The sequence below is a fragment of the Belonocnema kinseyi genome, chromosome 7 (genome assembly GCF_010883055.1).
Source record: "Belonocnema kinseyi isolate 2016_QV_RU_SX_M_011 chromosome 7, B_treatae_v1, whole genome shotgun sequence".
Classification (NCBI taxonomy): domain Eukaryota; kingdom Metazoa; phylum Arthropoda; class Insecta; order Hymenoptera; family Cynipidae; genus Belonocnema; species Belonocnema kinseyi.
Window position 1 is genome coordinate 46724803 of NC_046663.1, and position 18358 is coordinate 46743160.

An 18358-nucleotide genomic window follows, 5' to 3' on the forward strand; every position below is an offset into this window, starting at 1 on the left:
AAAGCCTAATAAACTAGCCCCAAATTGGTAACGTGCAGAATTCCTGAAATTCTGCACGTTCTGAATTCATAAAAAAGAAAAGAAAAAAATTATTATTTTTGGACAAAAATAAAAAAGACGAAAGAAAAATGAGAAGATAAACATACCAAATCGCCTTCCTTCTCATTTCTTAAATTTCTTTCGACTTTTTTATTTTTATTATTATCAAAACACAATAAAAATTATTTTTAAAAAATAATGATCAACGTTTTGGCACCCATACAGCACCCTCATCAAGGCGAAATAAATGAACAAAAAAAAATTGAGCAGGCATGAACAGCAATGAAACCTTGATGCTCTCTCCCCAATACCCTAGAATCAAGTATGAGTGGCGAAACGTAGGTGATGATTTTTACAAATGCTTTTTTATAGTGATTTTATAATAATAATTATAATATTAATAATAATAAAAAAGACAAAAGAAATTTAAAAAGAGAAGGAAGGGAATTTGGTTGGGTGCCTTCTCATTTTTCTTTCCTCTTTATTTATTTTTGCTAAAAAAATAATGTTTTTCTATTTTCGGAAATTTTGTTATCTTTCTTTGAATTGCAATAGGAACATTTTATGGCGGTTGTCCAAATTTGGTAGTTGAATTCTCTTTTTTATTTTCAAGAATTGTGCACAATTAATTTGATTATTGAACGTGAAATGAGATTTTAAATTTAATTTAAATCTTATTTAAATTTCTTAAATTAAAAAATTGGTAACGTAGTTTATGTACTGCCCCCAAGGTATCCGAGTTAATGACTTTTAATTCCAATTTAGATATACAAATTTGCAACGTGAAGCCAATACCTGAAGAAGGAAGCCTGGGCTCGGGCGCGATAGATGTTCCTGACCGCGTAATTGCTTTCTATCTTGTCAACGATGTACGACGATTTACATTTGATCGACCAATGCATCGAGGGCAAGTTGATCGCGAGAATGAATTTAAATCCCTCTGGATTGAACGCACAACGCTGATAACAGAAGCTAAATTACCCGGCATTCTCCGATGGTTTGAAGTGATAGACAAGCATTCCGAACTTTTGGCGCCAGTCCAATTCGCATGCGAAACTATGCAGAGTGTGGAAAGAGAACTGAGAAGATTAATCGCACAGTACACGGCAGAGCCAAATAGAAACATCAATCCATTTAGCATGCGTCTGCAGGGAATTATTGACGCTAATGTACAGGGCGGAATAACAAAATACCAGGAAGCATTCCTGACTGCAGAGTTTGCGCGACAAAATCCCGATATGGTGCCACATGTTAATCGCTTGAAAAATTTGATTCTTGATCAGATGAGCGTTTTGGAATCAGGTTTGCATCTTCATGGGAAAATCGCCCCGGCAGGCTTACAGTCTTTGCATAAAAGGTTGATTGAAAGATTTGATCAGCTGAAATTAGGGTTAGGACCTCTGACTAAACAGCGCTTAGTCCATCAAGATAGCATTATAAAGTAAGTATGAAACTCTAAGAAACACGTAGTCAGGGCTCGGTCTTTTTCTACTTTTTTTCGAATTTTTTAAAAGAAAAATGCAACCTTTTTTCTCTTAGAAGTTTGCTATTGGGAATGGTAGCCTACCATTTCACCACCTAGTACCGAAAACTGGAACTAGGAAGAGTAGGTAGTAGAGTTCTTAAATTCCCGAGAATTTAATATTTTTATTGTTTAGGTTATATCAGCGGTTGAATATAAATTATTTTCTAGCTCAGACATAATCAGGAATTTAAAATATTCAAAGTAGTAGCTCATTAATTATTTAACACTGTTAGACTGAAACTCTAACCTCAAAATTTGATTGCCTCGCATTACTTAATAAATACCACGAAGTAGAATAAGAAGACCCTACTCCCAGAAAACGACGCGTGACATTTTCAAAATTCTCTGATTTTTCGACTAATTTTTCACTTCAAATAATTAATATTCAAATACCAGCATTTTAATCTTATGATATTTATACCATAGAATATTTTATAAGTGGAATAAAACAGTGTTTCATATGCAAATTTTCAAATGCATTATATTATTTCAATAAAAAAAAGTCACAGTTTATATTTTAATAAAAAAAATAATGAAATTTATAGAAGAAAAGAAAAGAATTTTAAAACCAAAAAGACGAATTTTCAACAAATAAAGATTTATCACTCAAAAAATAAATCAAAGTTTATCTAAATTATTGAACCTTCAAACCAGAAGAAAAAATTTTCGTTAGAAAAATTCAATTTTCAAACAAAAAAAGATGATTTTTCAACAAAAAATTAATTTTCCACGAAACTGATGCATTTTTACTCTAAGAAAAATGAAATTTCAAACTAAATAATAACTTTTTTTACAAAAAAAACGCATATTTTTAACTAAAAGATATAAATCTTAAAAAATGGAAAAATTCCAATTTCTGTCAAAAAATGAATTCTTAACAAAAAAAAAAAGAAGTATTTTCCACTAAACAGTTAAATTTTCAACCAAACATAAGCCTTCAATAAAAAAATTCACAATGTAGTTGAACTTTGACCCAAGTAGTTGAATTTTCAATTAAAAAAGTTAAATTTTCAACAAGATAATTAAACTTTTAACCAACGATATAACTTTTCAACATAAAATATAAATCTTTAGCAAAAAAAGTGATTTCTTAACAAAGCATTTCTACCAAATGTTTAAAACAAATTAGTTGAATTATCAACCGAAGAAGAACGATTTTTAAACAAAAGTGAAATTTTCATACAAAAAATGAAATTTCTTCTATAACAGATGAAGTTTTTAATCAAAAAGATCAATTTTCAACAAAATAGTTGAATTTTCTATTGAAAACGATTGTGGTCGAGTTTCCATGATCAAACTGTGAATTTTTTAACAAGAAATAATTTTCTACCAAAAAAATTGAATTTTCAATCCAAAAAGACGAAGTTTTAACCAAAAAGAATGACACTTTAACAAAATTGTTGAATTTTCTAGCAAATCGTTGCATTTTAAATAAAAAAATATGAAATTTATTTTAAAGCAGCAGAATTTTTTACTACAAAAAAAGTTGAGTTTTGGCTTAATTTCCAGCAAAACAGTTGTATTTCTATCAAAAAAAGATTTAATTTCTGCTAAAGCAGGTAAATTTTAAAATAAAAAAGACAAAATTAAAAAAAAAGTTGAATTTTCATCCGAAAAGTAGACGAAAAAATGCAATTTTTACATAAAAGTGTGTTTACGATTGTACTATGATATTTAAAACAATTATTAAATAATTACTAAAAACAAATCTTCGTCAAATTTATTTACTTTGAGTTTATTTTTACTTCAAAAAAGTCCATTTAAATTTATAATCTGTTTAAAATCACAACACATAGTAGTAATTTTTTTTTAGAAAAATATTTTTGTCAAAAAATGTGTTTTTTCAGCGTATAAGATGTAAATTCTATCCTTTGTTTCCGAGAATGAATTATTTTTACTATCCAATAAATAGTTTAAATTAAAAAAAAAGTTAAAACACTTTTATGCATAAATTAAAATGAATCCTTAAAATTGTACCTATTCTTCCTATTTCGGATTTTTGTCACCAGGTGGCATATCGTAGTTTAACCATTACCAATACTCAGTTTCAATTTCAATCACAATGAAACTTTTGAAATTGAAATTGAAAACGAGAAAAATTATATAATTTTAATTAAGAAAATTAAAAATTGAATAATTTCTCAATTAAAGCTTTATAACTATAATTTTTTAATTATTAGTGTTTAAAATTTCTTATTGCGGGAATCCGCTTTCAAAGTTTTAATTTTTTTTCAAATTCAATTATATACTTCACACTCTCTCTCCTGTTGCTCTTTTTTCCTTGTTTAAAGAATTCGTCTTTTTCTGATTGTTTCCAGTCACGTTCCCTTTCCCCGTCTTTTTCTGTTTATTTATCTTTTAAATCTTTTCTGTGTTTAAGGGACAACTATTTTCTAAAAAAATCGTCTTTTTGGGTAAAAAGTTAATCTTCTTTGTTGAATATTCATATATTTAGTTAAAGATTCAACTTTTTTTCACAAATCGTACGTTTTCAATGAATTCAACTGGTTGAAAATTCGTTCCTTTTTTGTTAAATGGTCATTCTTTCATCTGACAATTTAACTATTCTATTTTTGGTTGTAAATTTATCCTTTAGAAGTTAAAAATTCAACTATTTGATAGAAAATTAATGTAATTTTTTGGATCATTATCGGGCAAAAAATTAAACATTTTTGTTAAAAATTCATCTTTTTAGATGAAGATTCAACTATTTTGCCAAAAATTCGACTTATTAAAAATTATTTTAATTGTTTAAACTTAAAATTTATCAATTCTATTTTTTGGTTAAAAGATTCTATTTTGTAGTTGAAAATTCATATTTGTTGAATTAAAAATAAACTGTTTTGTTAAAACATTCGACTTTTTAGCTTGAAAACTTAACTCTTTTGTTGAAAATTCGTCTTTTATGGTAGAAAATTAATATTCTTTGTTGCATACTCATATATCTAGTTGAGGATTCAACCTTTTTGTTAAAAATTCGTATTTTTTCGTTGAATTCAACTGGCTAAAAATTCCTTCCTTTTTTGTTGGAAAATAATATTTTCATCTGAAAACTTAACTATTCCAGTTTGGTTCGAAAATATATCCTTTAGAAGTTGAAAACACTACTATTTGTTTGAAAATTAATGTATTTTGTTAAAAATTAATTTGTTTGGCAGAAATTTAATCTTGTTTGTTAAAAGTTTATATGTTGTAGCTGAAAACTCCACTATTTGGATTGAAACTCATCTTTCTAAATTGTAAATTAACTTTCTTGTTGAAAAATTCGACTGTCTTCTAAAAAAATTTCTTTTTGCTTAAAATTTCTTTTTTAATACCAATAAAGAAGTCCAAATATTTCTTGTTGAAAATTTTTTCTTTTTGGTTACAAATTTGACTATTAGGATGAAAATTTAATTATTTTTTCGAAAATTCATCTTTTATTGGAAATTACTCTTTTATGATAGAAGTAATCTTTTTGGTTGAAAATGAACTTTTTTAAAGTTCAACGATTTGGTCATGTTCGCAAGCGATGAATGAAACTATTAGCCTAATTTTTTTTTGAAAATTAAGATATTTTTTTGAAAATTCGTATTTTTTAGTTGGATTAATCTGTTGTTTTTTTTTATATTGAAAAGTAAAAACCTTTTTAGATAAAATATCAACTATTATATATATATATATATTAATCATTAATGTATTTTTGTTGAAAATTCAACTGCTTTGCTAAAAATGCACTTTTTTAAAATTAAACATTGCTCATTTTAATTGAAAATTTACCTCTTTGTTAAAAATTTTACCTATTTAGTTAAAAATTCGTCTTCTGTTGTTCAATTCAACTATTTTTGATCTAAAATAAAAATCTTTTGGTTGAAATATCAACTATTATTTTTTGTTACATATTCATTTTTATGGTTGTAAATTTATCGACTTTGTTGAAAATGGAACTACTTGATTAAAAACTTTTTTTTCAATTCAGCATTTTAATTGACATCTTTATTAAAATTGTACGTAATTTTTTTTAAATTTGTATTTTTGTGTTGAATATCGAACTTTTTTTTTAGAAGATTCGTCTTTTTGGTTACAAAGTTCAACAATTTTGCGGAAAAGTCAACTAATTGGTTCAAAATTAACTTTTTGGTTGAAAAATCCTATTTTTAGTTTGTAAATTTTACTGTTTTGTAGAAAATTCTTCTTTTTGGGTGGAAAGTTCGACAATTTGGTGTATATTTTTCTTCTCTTCTGACTAAAAAGTCTTTCTTGGTTGAGGATTATCTCTTTAGTTGAAAATATAACTCTATTATTACAATTTCTTTTTTTGTTGTTGAAATATCAATTTTTTGCCTTCAATTTTTAACAGTTTTAGGTTTGAAAATTCGATAATTTTTAAGAAAATTCGACTGTTTGGTAAAAATTATTTTTTGTTGGTTCAATTTTTTATTATTGGGTTGTAACTTTAACTGTTTTGTAAAAAAATCATTTTTTTCAGATTTTGAAAATTCAACAATTTGATTGAATTTTTTTTTTCTCGACAGAAAAATCTTTTTTAGTTAAAAAAACAAGTATATTGTTGAAAATTCGTGTTTCTGGTTTGAAAATTCATCTCTTTGGTAGAAATTTAACTTTTTTGGTTGAAATTCAAACTATTACATTTTTTGTTCAAAATTTATATTTTTGGTAGAAAATGTAACTACTTGGCTAAAAGTTGAACAACTTTCTCAAAATTCATTTCTTCGGTTAAAAATTCATCTCTGTTTGGAAATTCGTCCCTTTGGTTGACAATTAATCTTCTTGATTAAAAATTCATCGTTTAGGTTGAAAATTCAACTATTTAGTTGACAATTCAGTATTTGTACTTAAAACATTAAGAAACTGAAACATTCCAATTTGAATTGAATATTAGTAACTATATTAATGTTATTTAAAAGACGTCATTACCATATTATCGTGAATAATCCCCTTATTTTGTCTGTTTCTAGCTCGTTTAGGAAATATTTGAAATTGGTATCATCAAAAAGAATCTCTTTTTTTTTTTAAAGCGTCTTATTTTCCAATATTTCAAATTTCAGTTTATAATTCTTAAAAAATGAATCAAAACCATGTAAAAAGGAGGAGGGGGGTAGAAAATTGAATTAAAATTCTCGATTTTTGGGATTTTTTCAAATTTATGGTGGAATATGGTCGACACAGGGTGGCCGCTGGACCGGGAAATGACCAGGAATGTAGTTCTTGAAAATTTTTACAAATTTTTAGAAGAAAAATATGTCCAAGCTCGATTTCAACAGTTTTTAAAATAATGAGTTAAATTGATATCTTTTTTAATTATGATATCATTCAGTTTACAATGCATTATTAAAAAAATCTTTTACTTGAGAAATTCTTCATTTTGGGTTTTTATTTTTAAGCGTGTATTTGTCATTTAAAGAATTTTAAAGTGTAGTCTTGAAGACTTACACAATTAAAAATTAAAATCGTTTGAAGTTGAGAAATTTTGATTAAAAAAAAACATTATTATTTTATCAGCTGTAAATATAAATAAATGAATAAATCATTTTTAAAATGGATTTGTACCCTAAGTATTAAAAACAGGACAATAATGTATTTGATAAAACTTTTCTAAATTCATTAAAAGTTTAAGAATTTCCAGATTGTTACTGTTTCAGTTTGAAAGGCTTAGTCATTAAAAAAATGTAAATGTGCGATTGAAACTTTATAAAGTATTTTTAATTTGAAAAATAACTGAATAATAATATATTCGTGATTAAAGACTTTTATTAAATTAAAAATATTGTTTCAGTGTAAATTATTCACTTTTTAACCCATTTAATTTGAAATTTTTTATTTAAAAAAAAGAAGAATTATTTATACAGAAAGCTTTGAATCATTAAAATTGCAGAAAACTTTTCAACTCTTAACGTTAAAATTATTTTTTTAGGATTTTTAAGCATATTTGAAAATGAATAGATTTTTCCCTACAATTTTTAGGAAATGCTGCAAATATGTTTTTAACTTTAATATCTTCCAGCGTCTTTTTTGGGAATTCTGGAAATCTCTTAAAATCTTTTGAAATATTATGTTAAAATAATTTAAAAAAATGAAAAATGATTTAAAATGTTCCTAGGAATAATAAGAAAATGTTTTTATTCTTTTGGGGCCTTTCACAATTCTTAAAAAGCTTCTAAATTTTTTGTTTGAAAACTGCGAAAATCTACACTTTGTTTTTATTAGGTTGTGAGTATTTGCACGGAAGTTTCGGTACGAAAAGTCAAATTTTGTCGGTACACACACTTCGTTTAAATTATTTGATATTATTTCAAGTTCGAAATTAATTTTAAATCTTTTTAAAATTTCTAAATAACTCTTAAAATTACTCTAATTTTTTCTACAAGTAATGAGTGTTCAATTGTTATTTATAAAACCAAATTTGAAGGACATTTTTTTTAATTCGCAGGATTTTCCACAAACTGTAGGACAAATTTAATTAATTTTAAAAGTTATGTAGAAGGTTTGAAATAATTTCAAATATAATTTTAAGTTGAAAATAATTTAAAACAACTTCTAGATTTCACAAGATTTTGAAATAAAATTTTAAAGCTTTTCAAGGATGCTTTAACTATTTAAAATTAAAATAATTTAACTTTCGATTTAAACAAAATAAAAATTTTTTAAATGTTTCTAGCCTAAAAGAACCTATTAATGTAATTTTGAAGATTTGTTGATTGATTCTTTAATTTAGAGTATTGAAAATTTTAAAGTGTATCTGCATTTCATTTAAAACTGTTCAATTGAAAAGTGTTAGTATCTTCCATTTTTCACGTGTAAGTTATTGAGTATTTGAATACAAAAATGGTTGAATTGAAAAATTTTAAAACTTCAATTAAAAAAATTCTAAAATCAAGAGTTCCACTTTGAATGCTTTAATTTGTTGTTTATTTTTTATTACTTTAAATGGAAAAATATTTAGAAAAGAATTCGATTTTTTCAATTTTATTGACCGGGAATAATGTTTGCGAATCGGGAAAAAACCGGGAATTTTTTTCTTTGGTAATATTTCAATTTTTACTTGCAGTTCTCCTCTACCTCCACTTCCGATCAGTGAAAAATATCGTCCAATCACCCTGGAAACTGCTGGGTGTCGAACGTCGTCACAAACGGATAGCGACGGAATGCCGGAGGATGAAGGATTTTACACCAAAGTTGATGGTGGTCCACCGCCAATTCCTCAAAGGGAAGGTCGACCACGATCTGTTGGTTACGGCACAACTCCGCAAAGACCGACACATCAGAGAACACTCAGCAAACCGTTGAGCCCGAAGCTTCCACTGAGACATTCTTTACCTACTCCGACCGATGGCGGCGATCAGACCAATGTCAGGACTTCTTGGACTGAGTCGGGATCTGAAGCGGCGCCGCCACTACCACCAAGAGGTTGCAGTAAGAACATAATAATAAACTAACAAAAAATTAATGTCAACTTCTACGGGTGGGTGGTCACTAGATCGGGAAATCGGGAATTTTTTGAGACCGGTAAATGACAGTGAATTTTTATTTTGACTGGGAATTTTACAAAATCGTAGAAGAAAAATCTGTCCACGTTCGATTTTCACAGTTTTTAAATAATTAGTGGAATTTTTCTGTTTTTCAATTATGCTATTATTTAGCTTACAATGCGTAATTCAAAATTTTTTTACTTTAGAAAATTTTTCATTTAAAATTTGTATTTCTAAGCTTACATTTTTAATTTAAAGAATTTTTAAATGCTTTCTCTAAGACTTGAACAAATAAAAAATAAAAGCATTTGATGTTGAAAAATTCGGATAAAAAACATTTTTATTTAATAAATGAATACATTTTTTTTAATTTATCTGTACTTTAAGTAATAAAAAGTGAACAAAAACAATTTGACAAAACGATTTTAAACCAGTTAAAAATTTATGAATTTCCAGATTTTAACGTTAAAATTTAAGCGGTTAAAAGATTAAAAATTATCATACAAATTTCAGAAAGTTTTCCTAAAATCTTCTAGAATCTTTTTTGAAAATTTTTTTTAAATCTTTGAAAAACTTTTTAAATATTCTCTTCAAATAATTTTTCAAAATGAAAAGTTATTTTTAATTTTCCTAGGAATCTTAAGAAAATGTTTTTACTCTTTTGAAGTCTTTCACAATTCTTGAAAAGAATCCAATTTTTTGGTTTAAAATCTGCGAAAATCTACATTTTGTTTTATATTAGGCTATTATTTCAAGTTTTACATTAACTTTACATATCCAAATTGTAAAGAAATTTTCTAAAATTTGCAGGAAAAAAATTTCAAAATAATTTTTAATTTTTAACCAATTTAAAGCAACTACTAGATTTTTCAAGATTTTGAAATAAATTTTTGAAGCTTTCTAAAGATGTTTCTAGCTTAAAATTCCTTAAAATTATATAGTTTGGAAAATTTTAAAGTTCATTGATTGATTTTTTTAATTTAGAGCATTGAAAATGATAACGTGGATATACATTTTCTTATATTAAAAAATGTTAGTACCTTCAAATTTATACGCGTAAATTATTGAGCATTTGAATACAACATTTTTTAATTAAATACTTTTAAGTTTCAAATTAAAAAGTTCAAAATTTAACAGTGACACTTTGAGTACTTTCATTTGCAGCTCAGTTTTTATTACCTCAAGTGGAAAATTTTGTAGCTTTAGGGTTCCATTTTTTAAATTTCATTGACCGTAAAAATGTTTGCGAACCGGGAAAACACCATCTAGTCCTTTTAAATGTCACTTGATCTCACATGATATGATACTTATTGATCATATATTTATCGTCTTTAAAATCTCTATATTTTCAATTTAAAATTATATTTTGAATGTGTAATTCTTTTTCTTTATTCATAATGTATCCCCAAAGGGTTTACATGAGTTTCATTCCTTACAGTCTTTCCACTTATATCTATATTTTTTCCATCTTATCCTTTCTATATATACAATTATTTACAACTATTTACATAAGTCTTATATCTAGTTCATTATCTCTATTTCCTGCGATAGCACAATTTAGGACTTATTAGCAAACGAGTGAGCGAGCGAACGAAATCGAGAGTGCAAGCGAGAGAGAGAGAGAGCCTGAGAACGCAAACGCATCTTAGTCTGCTTAACTTTTACCATACCATTACTTACAATCTTTACGCTTCTAATCTAAGCGACTACCGTTTCCTTTCACTTTTTTTTATATCTCCATTTGCCTTTTTTCACATGCATTCTTTCATTTTCTCTCATTCGCTCCTCTAGCACCTTCCAACTCCTTCATCCATTCTTCTCCTAATCCATTCTCCCCTAGAATCTTAACCACATTCTCTTGCCAGCTTCCTTTATCTTCCATTCCTCTCCTACATCCTTCCCATACATACTCCCATGTTTCCTCCTCCCATTCACATATTCTACACTTTCTGTTCTCTTCTTTTTCCCAGTACATCCCCTCCCTTACATCGTTTCTCAATCTGAATCTTGCTATTCTGGTCCGCCTTCTCTCTCCCCATCCCTTTTCTAAATACTTTGGTACACCTTCCTTTTTTATTATCTTATACCATTTATTGTATTTTGATTCCTCATCATCCCCGATCTTTCTATTAATTATCTTTCCCTCTCGTTTTTTTCCAGTTCTTCATAGTTTACTTCAGTCCCGTATTCTATTTCTCTATCATTAAAGTACTACCTCCTGTCTTCTTTCCATCTCGTTAATTAGATCGCCCTCCTTCTCCTCTCTTCTGCCTCCATCAAACACTTTTTCACCATCTCCCCTCCATTTCCCTCCCTCAGCTTCTTCTCAAATTTCCATGCCCTCTTTCCCGCTCTGATACTTAACTTATCCCTTTGAGCTTCTTCTCTCACCATGTATCCTGGCGTCCTCCAGTCTACCCCTAGTGTCAACCTTATATACCTTTCTTGTAAACTCTCGACATCTTCCCTTTCTTTCCATCCCCATATCTCTGCTCCATAACCTAATACTGGCCATACCAGCGTATCAAATAATCACATTCTCCTTCTCCGATTTTTTTTAACCTTCTTTTTCCTATTCCCCACATCTGTTTCATTACCATTGCTGCTTTTTTTTTATCCTTTCTCTTATATGAGCTGTATGATCTCCATTCGTTTGCAAGATATATCCCGAACATTTATACTTTTTTACTTCTTCTAACTTTATTCCCTCCCATATCCCTGTCCATTTTTTCTTCCTTCCCCTTCCATTTCTAAACCTCATTATCTTTGTCTTTTCTAAATTTACATTCAGCTTTTTCCCATCTAAGTATTTCTCTAATCCTGTAAATAATCCCGCCATACTTTCTTCATCCTCTGCCATCAACACTATTTCGTCTGCATTTGCCAGTGTATATATCTTTTCCTTACCTATCCTAACTCCGTCCCAACCTTTTCTCCTCATTTCTTCTTCCAAGTCTGATATTAATAAATTAAATAAGAGTGGGCTCAAAGGACATCCTTGTCTCACACCTCTCACCAACCAGAAACTATCTCCTACCTGCTCTCCTACCTTCACCCTGCTTTTTGTCTCTCTAAAAATTTCTGATACTCTCTTTATATCTCTCTTTATACTCTCTCTTATCCCCTTATTTACCATAACTTTTTCTATCTTGCCTCGGTCTAATGAGTCGAACGCCGCCTTTAGGTCAACGAATATTGCTATCATTGCCCCTTTTTCCCTTTTAATTCTCTTATTTACTAGATAGTTCAGAACATAGGTGTTGTCCATTACCCCCATTCCTTTTCTAAACCCTGTCTGATTCGGTGACTCTATCTTTTTTTCTTCAACTTCTATCTTCAATCTCTCTGACAAAATAGTTATATATACTTTATATAGTGTTGGCATCAACGTCACCCCCCCCCCCCATAATCTTTAACCTTCTCTCCTTTTCCTTTCTTTACTATTGGTATAACTACTCCTTCTTTCCATAGCTCTGGCCACCCCTCTCCTCTCTATACTCTATTACACATTTTCCATGCCCTTTCCTCTAGTTCCTCCCCTCCATATTTCCATACTTCATTTGGAATCTCATCTATACCAGGTGCCTTTCCATCCTTTATTATTCCTAAAACCTTAACTATTTCTTCTCTTGATATGTCCTCTTCCTCATCTCTTTCTCTACCATATTTTCCTCCCTTTAAAACATTTCTCTCTACTCCTCCTAGCAAATCCAAAAAATATTTCTTCCATTCTACCATTTTAATATCTTGGTTTACTCTTTCTTCTTTTTCTTTCTCTATTTACTACCTTCCATACCACTTCTTCCGTCCCAGCCTTCTCCGCCTCTTCTTCAAACCTTTTATTCTCTTCCGCTTTCTTTTGATAACACAACTCAGTATACTCTTTCTTTTTTTCCCTATATTCTTTCCTATTACTTTTTTCTTTTCTCCACTTTCCTAATTCCTTTCTGACCTCCTTTTTTTCTCTTTACAGTCCTCATTCCATCTACTTCTATTCCCCCCTTTACTAACTTCATTTTTGTTTGTGCACTCTAATCCTATTTTTATTTCTCCTATAATTTTTTCCATCTCCTCGTTCACAAAATTTTGGGACCATTTTGCTATTAAATATTTCAAAATTTTATATCAAAGGTCTTGATAGTCAGTTTTGAATTTCATAATTTTGGATGTAGATATAAAGCAATTTCGAATTGAAAAGCATAAAATTGTATAATTACAAAAAAATGAAATCATATCATAGCAATATTGTTTTGTATTTCTTATCTTAATTTTTAATTTTTTATCTGAGATCTTAAAATTTTCCGATTTTTGGTTGAAGATTTAAACAAATATATTCGAAAATTTATGGAATGAACAATAATTCTAAAGGAAGATTTGAAATTGAAAAATTAAAAATTGATTTTAAAATTAAAAATTGATTTTAAAATTAAGAACGATGAATATTAAACTATCTGAAATTGATACATCAATAAGTGGATAATTTGGTAATTTTAAATGGTTACAATTTCAGATTTCTGAATTTTTATGAACGCTAAATTTATAATTTTTTCCTTTCATAGGTTTTAATTTTCAATTAAAATTGAATTGGTTTAATTTTGTAAAGTATTATTAGCAACTTCAAAATTATTAATTTTTAAGCGATTTAAATTTACGTTCAACAATTGAAATTTTAAAGGGTTTGAATATAAAAAAGTTTTTAATATCACAATTTTTGGGTACTAAAATTTTTTCAGTTTTAAATGAAGTTCGCATGCGTTTAAGTTTTAACGTTCGGGAGTAGAAATTTTATGATTTTTAACGTTTTAAAAGATTCAAGGTAGTTTTCAATATTAATTTGTCAAATTTTAATCGCTTTGAATTCAAATTATTCAAAATTAAAAGTTTTTAATCTTTAATTAATTATTTTGAACGCTTTTAATTATGAAGAATACAATTTAAATTCCTCTGATTTTTAAATGATCCTATTTCTGAAATTAAAATCTTAAATAATCAATTTTTAACGTTTCGACATTGTCATATTATTGAAATTTTAATCTAAAATTATACTAGTTTCGTGATTCTCCAATTCCAATTAAAATTGTTTAATTTTTAGCGCTTCGACTTAGAAATTATACAATTCAACTCCCTTTTCTAATTAAATTGTCCAAAATCGTTCGTCTATTATTTATTAGGCTCCAAAAGTTCATTATGCTTCTTATTATATGATTTAAAGTCAATCAGTTTCTTGCAAAATGGTTTGCTAATATTTATCGACTTCCGCAATTGATAATATATGGGAAAAATTGTGGGTTTTGCAAAGAGCGTTAATTTTTTTATAAACCGGGATAACTGGCAGAAAGCCGGGAGATGAAAATTTAAAAAATAGTGGCCCTCCCATCTCCATGTAAGATGCCGTAAGATTTTTTTAGGAAAGAACATACATATAAATTCTCTTAATTACATAAACGTGAATACGTAATGAAATTTGACGTAGAAAAGATAATTTTTTAATCAGAAGTTTTACAGAAGTATTATTTTATATTTTTTGTTGTTGAGAATTTATCTTGTGGTTAAAGTTTTTATTATTTGTTCGAAAATGTTATTATTTTATTGAAAATTCAACAATTTTGTTCAAAAAAATCATTATTTTTGGTTGTAAATTTAACTGTTTTGTTAAAAATTAATATGTCCGGTTTGAAAATTGAACTGGTTTGTTGAAGATTAGTCTTTTTGACTTGAAAAATCAACATTTTCGATGAAAGTTTTTTTTTGTTATTTATTGATTGAAAAATCTTTCTTGACTAAATATTCTATTTCTTTGAAGGAAATTCGTCTTTTTGGTTTTGAAATTCAACTACTTTGATAAAAAGTTAAACTCTTGGGTTAAAAATGAACTGTTTTGTTAAACATTGAAGATTTTAAATGCAGTGTTTTTACTTATTAATTGAAAAATCTTTCCCAATGTAATTTTTTTGTAGTAATTTCGTCTTTTTTATTAAAAAGTTGATCTCTTCGAAGAAATTTCATCTTTTTTGGTTAAGGTTTCAACTATTTTGTTAAAAATTCGTCTTTTCTGGTTGGATTATTAACTATCATATTTTTTGTTTCGCATTTTTTTGGGATGAAAATTCAACTGCATAATTTAAAGAACTACTTTGTTAGAATCTAATTTGTTGTTGATGTTTTATCATTTTATTTGCTCCTTGTTTTTGGTAGGATTTTCCTCTTGTTGGTGAAAAATTCATTTTTTTGTTGTTAAAAATTGAACTATTTTGTTGTTAAAAATGAAGTTTTTTAACTTGAAAATATTATGATTCCATTTTTGGTCTAAAATTTATACTTATTATTTGAAACTTCATGTATTTGTCGAACATTCGTCTTGTTTGGTAGAAAATTAATTTTCTCGTTTGAAAATTTATATTTTTGGTCTATGATACAGCTGCTTCATTAAAAATTAATTTTTTTGATTGAAGATTTATAATTTTATTTGATAATTGATCTTTGTGGTGGGCAATTAATTTCTTTGGTTGAAAATTTATGTACCTTGTTGAAAATTAATGTTTGTAATGAAAATCGATTTTTTAAATTAAAAATGCAACTATTTTAATTTTTGAAATTTATCTTTTGTTTAACGTAGCACAAAATATCGTCTTTTTTAGAAAAAAGTCTTCTTAGCCGAACATTCATCTGTGTAGTCGAAAATTGAACTTTTTTGTTAAAAATTAATTTTATTTGTTTGAAAATTAATTTTTGACTAAAATGGTAACTATTCTAATTTGATAATGCTACTATTTTGCTAAAAATTCATTTTTTTGTTGAATATTCATATATTTTGTTAAAAATGTATCTTTTTGTTTGAAACATCAAGTATTTTGTTGAAAATTCATGTTTTTGACAAAAAATTAATCTTCTTTTTTTTAACTTAAAATTTATCCTTTTTAGTTACAATCCCCTCTTCCCCTAAATTCTACTGTTGTCACGAAAAGTCTTTAAAAACCAGTTTGAACCAGATCCTTTTTAAATTCTCATCCTAATGAGAAGGTATTGGTTTTATATAAAATTTCACTTTGTCGGTTTGCATAAAATCTCCACGTTTTAAGACCCCCTGAGTCAGAAAAAACTATTTTTACGAAGGTGTTTGTCTGTCTGTCCGCCTGCCTGCAGTCTGTATTCTGTAGGCACGATAACTTTTGAAAAATTGATCAGAATGGATGCTGTTTTGGCACAATTTTGTAAGGCCTAAAAAGAAAGAACGAGTTCGTAAATGAGCTATTTTGGATGAAAATTCAAAAAGTGAGCGCATTTTCAAAATTTGTGAAACCACATTTTTTTAAGATTTAAAAATTCTATGTACGGTTATTTATAGTACTCAGAAACTCAAACAATTGATTCTTATGACATTTTTCTACAAAAAGAAAATGATCAGAGCTAGAGCATTTTCAAACTCCAAAAAACCTAAAATGAACATTTTAAGCCAAACAACGCATAATATGAAAAAAAAAGTAAAGAGAAGAAAAACGTTGATTCTTAAAATCCCTACAAGATTATTATAACAACTTTTTCAATTTGGTCAAAAAGTTGAAAATTGGATCGTACCAAAAATAATGAAAAATCCAAAAATTTTATTTCTTGATCAAACTATGCAAGATACGAAAAAAATGAATGAGCTAAAATTGCGCGCCCTGGAAAGATCTACAAATTTGTTATGAATCACTTTTTGATAGGACGCGTAGTTTTTGCTTTTAGTCGTAAAAAACAACGTTAAAAATAGATACATACATTTTTTTGGACTGACTACACAAACTACGAAAAAAATTAGACAAATCTTGTTCATTTAAAAAAGAGCTAAAAATTTAAAATAATTATTTTTTATAGGATGTGCAGTTTTTGTTTTATGCGTAAAAAACAATAAAAATAAGACAGTTAATTTTTTGACAAACGACATAATCTATGAAAAAAATAAACAGACACAAGCTATGAAAAAAATAAATAGACAAAAGTAACGCTTCCAAAAAATACCGAAAACTTATTGAAATTTTTCATAAATAATTTTTGATAGGAGACGTAGTTTTTACTTTGATCGTAAAAAATAACATTCAAATTAAAAAAAATAAAATATTTTTGAAAAAACGACACAAGGTACGAACTAAAATTAACAGACAAAAGTTGTTCGCCTTTTAGATAGAACGAGTCGATTTTCTTTCAATCGTAAAAAATAAGATTAAAAATAAAAAAAATGGAATTTTTGAGAAAGGGACCGACCCTGTTAAACCCCTGTTTTAAAGTTGAATAACCAAAGTTGAAGATGAAATTTAACCTAGTTCAAATGTATGCCACCATTAACTCTAATATCATATTTTTGTCTTGATTAGCTCCAGATAAAAGAGAGTCGAATGCAAGCTCAATTGGACCACCAGCACCACCAAAAAGAACAATCCAAAAACGAAGCACTGAGTCTTACGAGGACGATGGCGACCAACAATGTGAACCAAACGACTTACGCGATAGCGGTATTTCCACTGCCAGTCTTATGGACTTTCAGTCACATTTTACATATTTAAACAACCTAAGTTATGAAGACTTCGAGCCGAGGCCGAGGGGCACTGAGATAATGAACATTTCACCGCCTTCTGTGATAAACGCTTTAAATGCTTCTACGGGTAGTAATTTCTCCAGCGGTACATTCCATGGATCCCAAGTACTTCCTGATAAAGAGGTACGTTTGTAAAAAAATTTCACATTTCACAGGAAATCCTGGGACATTAGTTTGGTCTTGAAGTTGAATGAAAGTGGTTTGCAGTAGAGTGAAACTCACTTGATCAAAATGGTCCAGATCAGGCCCTCTCAACTCTAATGGGAGAATATGAAGAATTATGATTATTATTTCAAGAATTGTACAAGTTGCGGCCAACTGTTGGCGCTGCGATGCGGCACAGGCGATTGAATTTGAAGGTTTGAAATTTCAAAGTGTCAAACGGTGCCAAAGTATATATTTTATTTCCGAAGGACGGAAAGCCGGGTATGCTATGGTTAGAAGCGGTGTCAAATCCCCTCTTGACGAAAATAACCTACAGAGAAATCCATGAAAGCGGTTATCGTGTATGCTTTCTGCGTTTTCGGGCGAAGGATTATTTACGCGGTCCGCGAAATTTGTCCAAAACAAAAACAGTGCCTTGCGTGTTGTTGCCTGAAAAAGAGCTGAATGATCTTCCTGGCGATGCTCCGGATGAGATAGCTCATGATGTTGATGCTAATTTTAATACATTTACATTTAATTATTTTACGTGTGTGCTATTATATGAATTGTAAATATGTTTTAAATCTTAAAATTCAATATAATGGTCAA

At 28.1% G+C, this 18358-nt stretch overlaps 1 protein-coding gene across 3 annotated transcripts in view; it reads left to right on the plus strand.

The window, feature by feature from the left end:
- LOC117177106 (dedicator of cytokinesis protein 3) overlaps positions 1-18358 on the plus strand; it is a 128001-nt gene that overhangs the window by 90891 nt on the left and 18752 nt on the right. For 2 of the 3 annotated variants that reach the window (XR_004467664.1, XM_033367596.1), the window contains exons 14-16: positions 805-1480; positions 8613-8977; positions 17385-17728. Coding sequence is in view for 2 of the 3 variants with exons in the window: in XM_033367596.1 (XP_033223487.1) it covers positions 805-1480; positions 8613-8977; positions 17385-17728 (1385 nt within the window). In the remaining variant the exon portion in view is untranslated. The remainder of the gene's footprint in view (positions 1-804; positions 1481-8612; positions 8978-17384; positions 17729-18358) is intronic. The other variant, XM_033367597.1, reaches the window with a different exon arrangement.